We start from the raw sequence: 13,029 nt of genomic DNA on the forward strand, positions 1-13,029 counted from the left end.
ATTAACAAAACATCGCGTAATTATTGTCAATGGGCTTTTAAAGGTGAAGTTCGTAACACTTTAACCTAGAATTTCTCGTGTCTTGTTGTTTGTATAATTTATAAGATAGTGTTCCACGTAATTTCCTCTTAAACAAACCGTTTAAGTAACACATTTCGCCGTCTGTAACGTATGTTTTGTTTTCTGGTTCTGGTGATAAGATAAGAAAGTTTTGGATTGATTGAAATGGCGTCGGGAGCTGTACCCTTTCGACCTAGGCATCGGGTTTATTTTAAAACAGCATCTCCGCTTTCGATGATCGACCGCGTTAAGCGAAACCTTAACTGGTACGCGGAACGATTCAACGCCGGGTGATGGGTCGCCGGTACGTGTCCGAAAGATTATTGATAAAGCACTGGCGCGTTAGCGGTAGTTCACGGAACGAACAAATGTGCCGACGTGGTCCAAAGCGGCTTTGGATTTGCGCACGTCCAGGAAGCATAGTTGTATCCGTATCGCTGTTGGTGTGTAATGTCTGGCATCAACATTACCAAGAAGCGTTAATGGGTAATCCCCTCGGTGGGGGTTGTAATGTTTCTTCTTCACATTGACGCACTTTGAAGGGTGGATCGCTGCATCTCATTGGCAGGACTGGGGAAGCTACGTGTCGTTCGTCGATGTGCTCCAAACGAGTCTCCTGCAATCAAACACCACGTCATTGATCCGTGTCCAGCTGGCCCGGGGGGAGCATCCATCCACACAACTCCACACATAATGTTCGCAGACTCGTCCGTCTGATTGCGTGGTTCAATTTGGCGTTATATCTCGTTAGATAAAAATAGGCCACCAACGTCACTTCCTGTGCTTTTTTTTGTGTAAAAGGAGACGTGGCCAAGATAGAGGGAGAAAGCGAGCTGCATTCGGATACTGCCCGAAAGCCGGTTCATAAATCATATGCTTCAAATGCTCCTTCTGCAGGGAAGCCGGATGGAGGACCAGGGCAGGGGTGCAATAACACGCGATAAGAGGAAGAAAGGAACAAACACTGTGTAAATGGAAACCGAGCGTGTACAAGGCATCAAATTGTGAATGAATGGACGTAGCAGCTTATTTTTGTTGTTATGGTCACACATTAGTGGCCTTTGCGTCGCTTATCTTGTCGTCGTTACCATACTGTGAAGCATTAATTGTAGTTTTCCTTTTTTTTCCCCCGTATCATTCTAGAAATACATCCCCACGACGAAGTATTTGCTGTAAAGTACTCCAAATTGTGTGTGTCCCCGAGGGGGTATCATATAAGACGAATTTCTTGGACACGTTTAACACATCGCTGGAGGGGATCGAAAGCGGAACTGGCGCTGCTACGATTCGCAACAAAGTAGTCGAATCTAAACTGCGACATGAACTACTCAGGCCGGGCAGCACTTGCTAAGACAACATCAATCATCATAGAGTGTCGTCTTGTATTATTAGCATAGTAGGAGGAAGTTTGGTGTAAGTGAAGCTGAACAAAACCCCGGCACAAGGAAGCGCCACACGTACTTCGGTCGTGGAGTCGTGCGTTCTTGGAAAGCGACTTCGTGTGATAAGTAACCAAGGAGAACCCGATTTCTTCCATCCAGCCACGTGCTGATCCCTGCCAACGGAATTAGACTGCGCTGGTCCGCGTGTTAATCAGTGTTGAGAGAGGCTTCCAAATCGTGGCCACGTTCTTTCATCCTCCCCTAGATCGGGGTGGTAGCTTGCTATTAGCGCCCTGATCGCGTCACCGTCGATGTGTCCAGCTAGATCCATGTGTTTGTGAGGCGACAAGCCACCCCCGGTTGCCGATTGATCAATTTATCAGATGTTCCGTCGTCGGCCGGCACTGAAATAAATTGCGTTGTAATTAGTAAAAGGAGTGTTTGTGCGTAGGTGTTTGATTTATGTGCGTCCGGCACTGGAGCAAGTTCAGTGTCACTACCGGAGTCAGTGTCGCGTCGAAAGTCGGTCCAAATGCGTGCGCAAATGGTGGTTGATTTTTAATTTCTCTCCTGTTCAAACTCCCCGTGGGAGAGTTTCCCCTAGGACTTTATCTGAGTCCCTCCGATTCAATTGAGTGTTTTTTTTCGTTTCGTTTTAAATTTGATACTTGAGTGTAACGTGGCATCGCGGGCGCCGGGAGCTCGAGCTCCTGCTATAAATTGCTATTCTTTTTTTATTTATCGCGTGGCAAAGAACGAACCAAACCACGGAGAGAGACGGTAGAGCAGGTGCCATTCGCAAAACCAGATTTTCGATGGTAAAGGCACCTGTATTGTCGAGCGCTTCACAGCAGCAGCAGCAGAAGGCGCAGTGTCCCAAGGAGATAATCCATCAGCCGTCTTCGGTGGCGGCTACCTCCTCCTCCTCCTCGCAGGTGCTGATCCATCAGCATCAGCAGCAGCAGCAGCAGCTTCACCATCAGCAACATCATCAACTCCATCAGCATCATCCTGTTCAGCATCAGCACCAGCATCAGCAGCCGCTATTTAGCTATCCTCCACCCTTGCAAGCGACAGCCGCGCGCACCCACGCTACCTACTTCCAGCAGCACCACCCGCTCGGCACGGTGAAGAAACATCGCCGAGTTCAGGTCCAGATGGCCAGCGAACCTCCGGGAGGAGGATGCGTCGGGGTGGCCGGTAATGGTGGGATTGTCGTCACGAAGACGGCCACATCGGCTGCGATTGCTGTGGTGGCACCTACGGCCCGGACTGCAGTTACCATGGCCAGCGGTTCGCTAAACAACTGTATTACGGTTGGGGGCACTACGGTCGCCTGCAGTGCAACTCCCGGCGCAATGGCGACAACGCTCGGGCAAACACAACAACCCATCCTTACACTAGCTCCAAGTACAACGGTTCCCGCCGCGGGAATCAAGCTGACCCAGCAGCAGCAACAGCAACAACAGACACAAGCACAGCACCAGCAACAGCAACAGCAACAACAACAGCAGCAACAGCAACAGCAACAACAGCCAACGCTACAACACCAACGAATTCAATCGTTGCACCATATCCATCACCATCATCACCATCAGCTGATCAATGGGATTCCGGCGGCCACCCCAGCGGGGCAGCGTATGCCGGCGAATGCAGCGGCTGCGGCTGCTGCAGCGGTTGCAGCCGCGGCCACCCCAACCGCACCGGCAGCGACCGGATGGCCGGTGGTGGAGCCAGTGTTTCACTTCGGATCCGGCTTTGAGTTGGAGACACGTCCTTACTGCCCGCGTCATACGCCCTCGCTGGACCACGTTGTCCTTTTCCATGTGCGACCTGGCGTGGCGGTCACTTTCCAGATCGCAGGCAACCGAGAAACGATTCGAGGTAAGTAGCAACCATTCCCATACACATTTCCATGTGCTAGTGAAAAGGATCGGTTCATGCGGGAGTAAAACTGAATCTGTTAGAAATACTGGTTGGTTCTTCAACATAGACACCCTTTATCGCAATTGTCCACTCGGTCGAAATATCGCTTCAAAGCCGTTATGTCCCGGCAATCGGGGTGATTTTCTATCTTGCGGCCAAATTCGGGTGATAATCGTCTACCACGGTATGCGATTTTCGAGTTCCGTCCTCACGGTTCCCAACCAGGTGTTCATAGATGAAGGAAAGTAAGCCTGCTTTGGTAAGAATTTGAAAGGCAAAAGGGTTGCTGATGCAAACAACCTGTTTGCATGAACATTGGCTGCTTTGATTATTAATGGTCGCGTTTTGATACACCTGACATTGGGACGATTGGGATTGCGAAATGCTTTATGTTCCTTCGAAAACTTGCCACACCTTTTGCCTGTCTGTCGATCTGCTTGTCTTACGTAAAGGTCAACCTTTAAAGTTCATATTCCCGGAATGTAACGCTTTAAATTAAGTTCTGCTCACATTCATCCGACGTAAAAGTTAATGCAGGAATCGGATGGAGTGAAGAAGTATATTTATTACAAACAGTTTGCCGAAGACATCCAGCCCCGCTTGGCAAGTAGGTAGGTGGCTCTTGAGAAGACACAAAAAAGAACGTTGATAAATTTGATTTTCAAATGTTTCACTCGCTTGCCACGTTGCAGTCAGGTTCAGCTCTTCTTCGTCGTGGGTGAATCAAAAGCCACCGAGGTCCCATCGCCGCTGCTTCTTCGGGTGTTCGCAATTATGTGCAGCGTTATTTCTGCGCGAAACCGACGAATGAGGTAGCGCTGGCGCGAATATCTGATGAGATCACGCGTCCTCGGTCAAAGCAACCTTTCGGTCCTGGTCCGGTGGACAGGTATAACAATGGCGCTGCTGCTGCTGCTGCGACCGTCTATTGCGAATCGTGAATAGTGATTATCCTGGCTTTTTTTGCCTTTTTCACGGGATGGGGTCACCGCTGGAGGTCAGCGATGGGAGGTTTTTTGGTGGCCACATCACTACATGAAGTGTCCATCGAGCGAGCGGAACTCACGGAGAAGCAGCAGCAGAAAAAAAACATAGCTGGCCGTTGCTGCGATGCAGATGTGTTTCTCTCTTTGACCCGCTTTGCATTTGGGTGTTTGTGCGACTGAATTTTGGCAGCATATTTGCACACCGAACGACTGAGCAAATACCAGCACACATCTCCAGTATTTTGCCTCTTTCGGTTTGCGTCGCATTTTGTGGCTCGCCAAAGTCGTTTGCGTTTGCGGCTTCGATTGATTGCGTTATTCGGCGCTGCATTTTGATGCCACCCTTCGACGGGGGAAGAACCTCTCCGCTGAAGAAGTTGGTAACCGAAGACGACGAACACGTCGCCATATGCCATTTTGTGCCCGATAATGATTAGGGTATCCAATGCTTTGTTTGCCTCGCCTGTATCAGAGTCCCCCACTGTGTGCAGGGTTGGGATATGTGCACATGGATGTGTGCAATATGTTTGCATTCGAGTTTTAAAACTGATAAGACGCTGAAGGCAAACGATCGGCGGAGAAAGCATGAAACTGCAGCTGGGAATTTGCAAGGCGCCGCCATATCAGTCTTTTTTGTCGGCGTAAGGATTGTAACTAGCTGTTATGATCGTTCCAAGGGGTTTGAAATGGAGCTGATAGAATTGTTGATGATGGATAAACCGGGTATCGAAGTGGAGGAACACCGTGTAACTCCGGTTGATGTTGTGTGACGTCCGTTGAAGCTGATCGCGGTCCCCATATTGATGACATTCAGCCGGTCGACTCCGCGTAGCAGCAGCGAAAACGAGAGCTTAATTTGTTGAACCATATGACCATTAATGAATTTGACCTTCGGTTTCTATTCAAATTGAACCTCCGATGGACCCCCCTCCTCTCGGAATGCATCGCGATCGATCTATGAAGGATATAAATTGTCCGCAACGGACATCGAGACATTGTCTGGGGCTATTCTTAGATCTTTTGCATGGTAACTGATAGTTCTGTTGGTTTAACTACAACTTCCAATATGTGGAAGACATGTGTTAAAATATATATCCTTGTTTGTAAACGTCACAAAATCTTGTTTAATTTGTTTCAAACACAATCAACAATTTTTAACAGCACAAAATATCTCTGGCGCGTACTCTTCTAGCATGAAACAAAACATTGGCAACGTTGGTTTGTGTAAAACTGTAGAATGCCATTAACCTTAAGTCATTTACCCAAGCCATTACCTACCTTTGGCCAGGCTGCGAGACTTGAGCAATAAAATGTCGTTTCACAGAAAAGGGTTTCACATTTTTAACTAGCCTCAGCCCAATGACAATGAGCTCCTTGTGGTTATTGGCAGTTGGCAAAAGCTACTCTCTAGCCCGGACTACCCTTTTCGATTTGAAATGACGTGCGTCGGACCCGGCGTTCCATAGCAACAGTCGGCCATCATCGGGTTGCTGCTCCTCGTAGGTAGTTCGCTAGCGTGTACCCCCCAGGCACAAAAGCCTTATGCATTTTTGTGCATAAGAAGTTTGCGAGACACAGGAAAGGTCTCAGCAGGAAATGATTGGGTAGCCGTCTTCGCCGTCGCCGTCGCCGTTGTTTGTTGTCTCGTGAAAGATTGGCTTCCTCCGACGTGGTGCGCATGGATGGAAGAATATCATAAAGATGTAAACGTGGCAAAAGTTTCGCGAGAACACACAACAACCCATCCTGGTGGCATTTTTTCCAGTTCGCTTTGCCGTCGCGGACGTGGACGAGCGTGGAAGAGTGCGCTGCAAAAGTGCAGCCAGCACACAATTGTGCTGCTGCAACATTCGCGGCGGCCGTAAAGGAAGAAACTCATAAAAATTTAATTGTTTTTGTTTCTTTGATCATGAGAAAAAGGTTATCGTCTGGCTCGCGTCCGTTGGTATGACCATCCAAGTGTAGTCTGGTGTGATTCTGGTGTCTTGGCTTCTTCTCGAGCATGTCTGTGGTTGGACTTTTCAAACACGGCAATTGATGTGAAAAGTAAAGTTCCGTAAAGGGTAAACTAAAGTAGCTCTTGCCAGCCTAGAATTGGTGTCCGGGCGATAAGCGTATTCAAACAAATTGAAGAGGTTTTAAAGTTTTTGTAATGCTATGAAGGTGCTCTTGTTCAAGCAAGCATGTGTCCCTTCCGTGTCGATGCAACTGGATATGGTTCGGTATGGATCAATTTCCATCCAAAAGTATGAAGAAAGTTTCATCTAAGCGCCGGGGTGTACGTGTGGATAAGAAAAAAAGAACGTACTTTAGCGTTGTGGTACTAGTCCTCCTCGCCGCGTGTCTCCGTCATCTCCGGAACCGTGATTGGGAAGTAGAACAAGACAAAGTTGATCCTGCTGCTCCAATGTGGGGACGGAAGACGCGCCCGGACCCATCAAAATATTATGTTTCCCTGTCACGAACTTTCCGTGGTAATGTTCTCCGCTCTACTCCGTCAGTTCGCCAGGCTTCCCCATTTTCTATCGAAGAAAATCTCATCTTAAAAGGCAATTTGAAGGATGTGGATTTCTCTGCAAAAGGATGCTCGAATATTCCGCAAAGTGCAACGATGTTGCAGTGCTTTTGCTCACAAAGATAACTGCAGTTTGATATGTTTGTTTTCATTAAAGTGAGCGGAGTGTTGTGAATGAGAAGTAGCATTAATAAAGAAAAATGTTTAGATAGCTACCTTTCTAACACTTTTACTGGAATGATTTATCAATGTATTCTTACAAGAAGCGAATTTCCTCAGTGCGAAATCCCTATACAATGGTTAGTAGTTTTGCGAAAGAAAATGCAACGAGAACAATATTGAATGCACTGCAAAAAGACGGCACGGTGTTGTTGGAGGTTTGTTTGTCATCGAGAAAAAAGAGCCACCAATGCATTTGTCATTATCAACATCACTACACAGAGCCGTTTTGACGTCTTTCGTGGCGCGGTTGGATGGGTCTATTGTCATACAACATTTTATGCCTTTCCACCACCGTGTATCGTCCGGGACGTATGTTTTGCGCATGGAGACACGGTACAAGACGACGACAGCATAGATGGCACCATAACAATCGTCGACAGTGACGACAACACAGCGCACTGTTGTTACCGTGTGTTGTACTGCAATGATGCTATTTGTGCTGCTCTCGTTACATGCCATCGTTCGCGTTGGAGGAGTAAAAATATCCTCCAAGATGTAGTAGAACACACAACATGCAAAAAAGGGATGCTGAACAAACTCGTCTCGGGTCACGACGCTGACAAGTTCGGTGGAAGCATGCATGGTTTCCAAAAGTTAAGCAGGCGGGAAAAAATCATCGCACAAGATCATCGCAGGAGGCATCGACTTTAAGGATTATTGAGTTTGTAGTTGAAATTATTACTACCTTTGCCGGAAGCAGGAAATGTACTCGGGAGCCCCTGAAGGCATTCGTCCTTGAGGATCTCATTTTATTTCCAGTTATTATGGTTTGTGTTTGCAGCGCTCCACAGTTCTAGCGTTGCTACTTGTCGTGGGCAACATTGTTTCGACTTTCGAAGGAATTCACATCGCTGCTGCACGGTTGTCCTCTTACAATTGCACTCTGAAATGCACATTTTATAGTGCGCGGTGTTAATGGATCGAAATGGCTCCGGAGCTCGAAAGGGCAAGGCAAGGATGAACCTTCCGCTGGCTTGTGTTTGCTTGCCGGTTTGGGTCACAGGGTTTCCACTTAATGTACCCAAAGACCTCGATGGAAACGAGGCGAATCATCGATGGATGGTTTTTACTACCTCGGTCTCCGTTTAGTTCGCTTTTACTACGACGCCGCCCCCTCTTGACGTCGACCCTTCGGGCGTGGATGTAAGTCGCGGTTGGTTGGTGATAATAAAATTTAAACCCATCCGAGACTAAACTCGCTGCACGCTGCTGGCTGGCTGGCTGGCTGCAAGTACGTCAAAAACCGACCACTAGAGAACTAAATAGTGCTGCTGGTGGTGCAACCAAAGTCCGTCTTCGTGACCAAAGCCGTTCGGGAACACATTCCTTTCGAGATCATGGTTTTGCATCATCTCTCCTCTCTCCCCCCCGTCGTCGGGTGGTGGATGGTGGACAACAAGAGGCGGTAAGAGGGGGTTTCGAGAGCAATTGCTGTTACTGTTGTGTTGTGGCCCGACGCGGTGTCGTGGTGTTGCCGGTCTCCAATCAAGAAGACAAGAGCTAAGCTTCGGTGAAGGGAACTCGAAATGCAGTTAATGACACACTGCCGCCGTCCTCCGCCCTCGATGTGTGTGTGTGTGCTTTTCCCTGTATGTGCGGTTGGCCAGATGACCGAAGGCGCCGGGGGAACGAGTGTGGGACCGTTTCATTCGCGGGATGATGGCATCGTGCTTGATTTACGGCGCGGCTTGGATCACGGAGGACCGGAGACCGCACCGTGTCGTTGTCGTTCTCGTGTGTGTGTGTATTGGTGTGGGGGGTGTCCGTGTGTTCCGCATCCGCCCGGTCGGTCAATTGGTCTTTGTCGTGAAGGATCTCGCGCGGGTGAAAAAGCATGGAATTTGGTTTGAGGTCGTTTGCGGCCCCGATTGCACAAGTGGTTTGGTTGCTGCAGGCTTGCTTGGTTTCCTCTCAACGATTTATTTTGCATGCCTCCCCCGTGTCTCTTTGTGGCCGGAGGAGTGGAGTGGGTTATTTCCTTACCTTCCCGGGGGAAACGAACACGCACAAACCAATTGTGGATGCTAGCAAGACGCGTGCAGTTGCAATTGCAACAAAACGACCGCCCCACGGAAAGAATTGGAGTTCCAAGAAAATATGAAACGAACATGTTGGCGAGATACAAAATAGCGTTCAGTTCTTTGTGCCAGATTTGCGAACGAAAGCAGGTTGGATATAAAAAAAACATTAAAACGAAGCTATTGATAAACAACAACATAAACTACATTTAAACGATAACTAAACTATCGTTTCGAATCAGGTCTTTCTAGTAAATGAATTGCATCAAGAAGATCTTTAAAGCCTACAAAAGAGCCTCGAAGATCCGTTGAATGCTGCTTACTTTTTCGCCAGCTAGCTGCGCCAGGGAAGTGGCCGAGAACGACTAATTGAGGTTCGTGTCAATTAGTTCTCTCGTGTGGTAAGTGTGCATCGGATGGAACGGACGGCGGTGGTAAAAGAAAGGCAAGAAATGGGTCGAAAAATGCTACCCATTTGCGCTGCGATGCAATACCCGGGGTAGAACTTTAAATATCTCGCCACCAACTCCTTTGGCATGTGTGTCGGCCTTTAAATTACTTCGAATTTCGATCGTTTTCCGTAAGAGTAGAGCAACCTGTTGACTTATGCTTTTGTCATCGTAAAAAAAAGGGGACAGCTTTTTTGCTTTATGAGGTTTAAAGTCGAGACCAAGGGGGATGTTTTCTTGGATGTCCTTTGTTTGTGATCTTGCAGAAAACGATCGAGCAAAATCGGAAAGAAACTTTAAACAAGTACCATTCATTCGGGCTGTTGTTGCTGATCATGATGATGATGATGATGATGATGAAAGTATGCAGCGATGCGAGAGCATAGCATAGGGAAGAGAAAGAGCCAGCTCGGTAACTGTAACTCGCTGGAGAAGAATGCGCGACTTGGCCACCACTACAAGCAGGCGGGCGTCCCAGTTTTGATGCTCTCTCCCACACGGCATAAGTCACTTTATGCTCGCGTCAGTGTGTGTGTTTTGCGTGCTTCGCTTACGCATGGGAAAAGTGACTTCGAAATGTTTCTTCTTTCCAGCTCGATGGAAGGAAGGAACCAGAGAGAGAGAGCAGAGAGAAAGACGTGTGACTCCGGGAATCTATGCTCTTTTATGCTGCTGCTGTACACGACGTTCCCTTCCCGCATTGTATGCATCGGTGCGCACGGTGCCGGTGCGGAAGAGCGGCATTCTATGCTGCGCCTCCGTGGCACCCTTCCCCTTCCATCGGTGCTATGTGTCTTTTCCCTCCCTCCCTGCCATCCACACACCAGAGCTTGGTCCGTGACGAATCTCCGGTCGGTCGGGGCTCGCATCAGTGATCGTCATCATTTCACAGTCATCTCACCGACCTTCTCACCCTCTCTCACTCTCTCTCCACGGATTTATGCGCACTACGTGCATAAGAGGAATGGCCAGCGGAATTGGAAAGTCTAGCCCCGCAACCAGTTGTGAGATGTGGGATCGGCCACGGCGCGAACCCGCGACTCTCGGTAGTCGTACTCGCAACACATGCGCACCAACACACCGTAAGTCGAGGTTGTCCCCGGTGCAGAGCTGTGTTGTGTCTGTGGAAAAATAAACATCGATTCCCAAAGAAAAGGGGGGGTTGATGGAAAACCAAGAGAGGCCACAGTTATGTTGGTCGGTCATTTTCACGACGTTCTCGTAGGACGCTCTTCTCGTGTCTCGGAATCTTCACCACGGATGGCCTGGTGGTAGTGTCGGTTGGCTGTGTGGTAGTGGTCCACTCTCTGCTCCAACCGAAACGCACGGTTAAGATCCGCGATCGTCGTTGCCGTTGATGACGATGTTGATGATGATGATGATGCGGCGGTGTGTCGCCTATTTGTGCCGCGTCGTCGCTTTTCCACCCAATGCTACGACGACCACTATGGACGACTGTAGTCGGTAGGTGGTAGTTGTGCGTACGCGCGTGGATCGTTCCAGAGGGGTGCGCGATCTCTCGACGCGAGTTCACGACAATCCGGCCCGGATCCGATCGTCAGTGTTGCCCAGGCGGCCGTGTCGTAGAGAGAAGGAAAAATCCCACCCCGTCTCGTGTTCGTTCGTTCGTTCGTTCGTTGGTCGTCGCCTACTCTGCGAGAGGGCGTCGCGTGGCAAGCGGAAAAAGCAGCAATCTTGCAGCAGTGTAGTTCCTTCCTTCCAGCCATTCGGTAGAGCTATTATTTTCCTCCTCCGGCTGTGGTGGGAAAAGCCGTTTTCCACCGGAGTGAGAGAACAGTTTGTCTACAATCGTTGTGACGTGTATGTTCTCCACTACCATCCCATCCTGTAGTGAGTAAGCCTCCAAGTTTGGTGTGACCGTCTCGACAGTGCATTTTCACTTGCCTTTCCGTGTGAATACGTGTACCCATGAAGCATAAGAGTGTCGAGTGCGAACCGTGAGAGGAAGCAGGAAAGAAAAGCTCGCTTGTACTGCTTTTCTTTAGCTTCCGATGCTGCTGCCATCTGGGCTGCTGCCGTCGTGCCGTGGCGAAGTGATGTGTTGCGTTTATGTTTCGTTGTTTCGGTGTCTCCGTTTTCCCCCCCCGGTTCCGTTTTCCGTTCAACCTTGGCTTCTGAAAGTCAACTAGCACAGAGGGAACTGAGAGATCGGTTCCCTATTTGATGACAACACAACACCGTCGAAGACGTTAATCCATCCGGGGAAAGCCTTTGCGGGGAAAAAAGGATTCCCGAAGGAAGGAGGCCAAAAGACGAGACGTGTGTGAGGTTTTATTTTTTGTTTGTTTCAACTGGATCGTGCTCAGGTGCTGGGGAGGGAGGAAAAGGGGAAAAGTGGGAAAGCAAAAAAGGTGCGCGAAACCGGGAGGCCAAAGAGGCCAATGGATAATTGCAATAATTATTGTGCTTTGGACTTTACCGTCCATCGGATCTATCAAGCGTACAAGATGCCGTCCTGGAGGGGTGGGAGCTTGGGAGGGGGAGCAGGTTGAAGGGAGCTAGGTGCGGAGGGGGGTCAGTTGTTGTCTGGCTAATGGGTGGAATGTAGACCACTGGGTATCTACCCCAGCCGCCGCCGGACGCTTTCGAATGGCTGAGCTTTCGTTTTCTGCCCGTATCTTTCGTGGCTGCATATTTCACCGAAAACTCAATCGAAGAGTGCATTCACTCCCTCCCTCCCACCAGTCGTCCGTTTTTCCCACCCAAGTGTAACGGTGTGTTGGGGGTAGGAAAACTGTTTTCATCCGTTGGTGTATTTTGACTTCGAACTCTTGTCTCGCGAACCATTTCGAAGATTTGTGTCTCTCGTCTTCCGTGTCTCATAGGGAAGAAAATGGGAAAACTCATACGCCGTATGCTTGTGTGCATCCACGGCAAGTGCATATAAACACTTGGGCGGCCGATGTGAAAGCAGAAGACTTTCTGCTGGAAATAGGAAGTAGCATCGCGTGTATGTGTGTCGAAACGCACAGAGAAAGTAAGTGAATGCTAGCGCCAGAGTGTGTGAGAGAAAGAGAGAAATAAAGCGAGGCAGAGATAGAGGGTAAAAAACAAGACAAAATGGGAAATGATGTCAAGCCAGAAGCGCTGGAAAATCCGATCGGGCCGCAACCAAAACGGAGAGTAACTGGAAGACGAACCGGAATGTTTGAACGTAAAAGCTAACCATTATCACCGCTTGGTGGTGGGTCGGGCGCACTAGTTTACAACACTTTAACACATTTTCCGAAGCGATAATGCAACTGTGTATGCCTCGGAGATGTTCTCAGATTAGATGATGATTCACTCCCGGCAAGTCAATGGTTTGTGCACCCCAACAAATGTTAGGTAATGCTCTGGACAACGGCACGGATGTTTACGGTTCGTTCGGGGCAAGTAGTGTGTAGCTTTTCTGCCATCACAATTTACAAACATTCTACAGCGTCTCTCGTCTCGTCTCGTGAGGTTTCG

At 48.9% G+C, this 13,029-nt stretch overlaps 1 protein-coding gene across 1 annotated transcript in view; it reads left to right on the top strand.

Moving 5' to 3' along the window:
* Window positions 1-2,257: 2,257 nt before the first annotated feature.
* Window positions 2,258-13,029, top strand: part of LOC131282738 (fibronectin type-III domain-containing protein 3A) — a 33,694-nt gene continuing 22,922 nt past the window's right edge. The window contains exons 1-2 of the mRNA XM_058312274.1: window positions 2,258-2,885; window positions 2,967-3,326. Of these exons, the coding sequence (XP_058168257.1) occupies window positions 2,258-2,885; window positions 2,967-3,326 (988 nt within the window). The remainder of the gene's footprint in view (window positions 2,886-2,966; window positions 3,327-13,029) is intronic.

This window comes from Anopheles ziemanni, chromosome 2 (assembly GCF_943734765.1).
Source record: "Anopheles ziemanni chromosome 2, idAnoZiCoDA_A2_x.2, whole genome shotgun sequence".
Classification (NCBI taxonomy): domain Eukaryota; kingdom Metazoa; phylum Arthropoda; class Insecta; order Diptera; family Culicidae; genus Anopheles; species Anopheles ziemanni.